The 2214-nt window shown below is 57.7% G+C and overlaps 1 protein-coding gene across 1 annotated transcript; it reads right to left on the bottom strand.

Annotated features, from left to right (window-relative positions):
• On the bottom strand, positions 1-2214 carry LOC134547819 (T-cell surface glycoprotein CD1b-3-like). Its single transcript, XM_063391931.1, has 6 exons — positions 2136-2214; positions 1563-1820; positions 1131-1412; positions 751-1035; positions 549-645; positions 1-380 (listed from the first exon to the last, which is right to left on the bottom strand). The coding sequence occupies exons 1-6, from the start codon at positions 2212-2214 to the stop codon at positions 320-322; spliced, it is 1062 nt and encodes a 353-aa protein (XP_063248001.1). The 3' UTR covers positions 1-319.

The raw sequence follows: 2214 nt of genomic DNA, 5'->3' as shown, positions 1-2214 counted from the left end.
AAAACTGTTACTGAAGGAGAATTTGCCATTGGGCACTGGGGTGCCTTAGAGCATCAGTGGGTGGACTGGATAGTGCACAAGCTAAGAGATGATCATGTGTAACAAGTGAGGAGTGAAGTTGTGAGTGAAACAAGTGAATTTGTGTCTGTTTAGAAATTTCAAGTGAGTCAAAAGCTCAGGTTTCTCTTGCCAGGTTTCTTTTGTGCATCTCTGAATCGAGTTAGTCTTGCAATTGGCCAGCGCCCAGAACTTAGTTGAAGCAGAAAGAGTTGCTGTGAAGGCAGTGGGAGGGAATGGGGACTGTTGGCTCCCTGCTGAACTAAGCTTCTTTGCTCAGGATGGAGTTCCTGGACTCTGATTCCTCCATCTGCTGGTGCTTTCTGAAATGAGAGGAGGACAGCTGGATGCTCCATGGCAGAGACCTTGTGGGAGTGCAGACAGCATCTGTCAAGGCCAAAGCCAGAGCTTTGCTGCTCGGTGCAGAAATCCCCTGTGTATTTCCTCCCCTCCTCTCTCACTGCTGCTCCATGGGGCAGGGAGGGACTCACCTTTGTCTCCACACCCAAAGCACCACCACGGCAGCTATGGCCACGGCTGCAAGCAGCCCAGCCACGAGCCCTGTGATCAGCACCACTTCTGAGTTCCCTGGGAAACATAAGGAGGAGCTGCCATGAACTTTCTGGGGTTTGCTCCATCGTGTGGGGCAGGGTGGCTCAGGACCCCCATCTCGCCCCCAAGGGTGGCACCTACCCCACGGGATGAGGAGGCTGCGGGTGCCCAGGCTGTGGTGGCGCACACGGCAGACGTAGCTGTGCCCGTCCCGGGGGGCCACGGCCAGGACGCTGCGGAGCTGGTAGGTGAGGTCAGCGTTGGGCAGGATGGGGCTGGTGTTGAGCGCCGGCCCCGGAGGCACCTCCTGGCCATCCCGCAGCCAGGCCACGCTGATGGGACGCGGGTAGAAGCCAGTGACGTGGCAAACGAGCAGCAGCTGGCCTAGGCTGGGGGTGCGGGCGAAGACCGTGGCCACAGGCAGCTCTGGGGAATGAGAGCAGAGGGGTGGGGCAAGCCCCGGTGGGGCACGGCTGGGCCCCGGTGTGGGGGTGGCTGTTGCAGGGTCAGGGTAGTCTCACCTTGTCTCTCCAAAATTTCCCTCCCATAGTGCAGGAGCATCTCCATCTCATCAACACAAGTGTCATTGAAGATCATTTCCACCATCTCACTCAAGGCGGTGTAGTTCTGGAGAAATGACTGGACATACCGTGACATTTTGGTGTCCTGGGAGAGGGTCCAGGTGACATTATTTGTGTCGAAGCTGAGGAAATCCTCACCATTGTAACCCACGTAGGCAAAGGCCTGGGAGGTTCTGTTGGGGTACAGCACGCAGCCTGCCATGCACTGAACCACAAAGGGGTCTGGTGGAGCAGAGAGGAGACAGAGGTTGCATGAGGGGCTGGGATTGCCTTCCTGCACCCGTGTTCACTGTCAGCACCAGCACTATCAGATCCTTCCCCACCTCCCAGCTGCTTTTCAGAAAGGGGATGCAGTGAAGACTGGGTACTCACAGGGGATGTCCCATTGCATGGCCCCTTCATTGATCAGGTGGTTGAACTTCTGCAAATAGATCTTAAGCAGGTTCTCAATGGTGTCCCAGTCAGCTCGGGGCAGGGCTGGGCGTACCCAGGGCTGGCAGAAGTGGATGGACCATGTGTGTTTATCAAGATAACCAAGTTCGATGTCTTCCAGCAGGCCCAGCCCCTCCATGTCCACAAATGAGGTGTTCTGGAAGGTGGTGGTCTGGAGCAGCCGGATAGTGAAGGTCCCTGCATGAGACAAGGGTTGACAGGGAGGAGATGGGACTGGGAGAAGAGGGCTGAGGAAAGTGGAGGAGTGGAGGGAGGGGTCCTCGAGGTTGCAGGGATCCCTGGGCCCCCCATAAGCCCCTTTCAGCCTTTGCAGCCCCAGTTCCCATCCCCTGCCCCCACCTGGGGTGGCTGCATCCCTGCTGGGGAGGAGGTGCGGAGCCAGGGGACAAGGAGGAGTGAGGAAGCAGTGCCCAGGGTGGGTGGGGAGCAGGAAGCCTCTCTCCTATGGAGTCCCATGGAGGTAGATGTGTATGAGCCAGAGGTTCCACTTACCCTCCAGGTCTGCCCATGTCCCAGAGAGGAGGACGAGGTAGAGGAGGAGGGAGAGCAGGCAGCAGCAAGGGGACTGCAT

This window comes from Prinia subflava, chromosome 2, assembly GCF_021018805.1.
Source record: "Prinia subflava isolate CZ2003 ecotype Zambia chromosome 2, Cam_Psub_1.2, whole genome shotgun sequence".
Lineage (NCBI taxonomy): Eukaryota > Metazoa > Chordata > Aves > Passeriformes > Cisticolidae > Prinia > Prinia subflava.
This window is presented reverse-complemented; position numbering and strand designations above follow the sequence as displayed.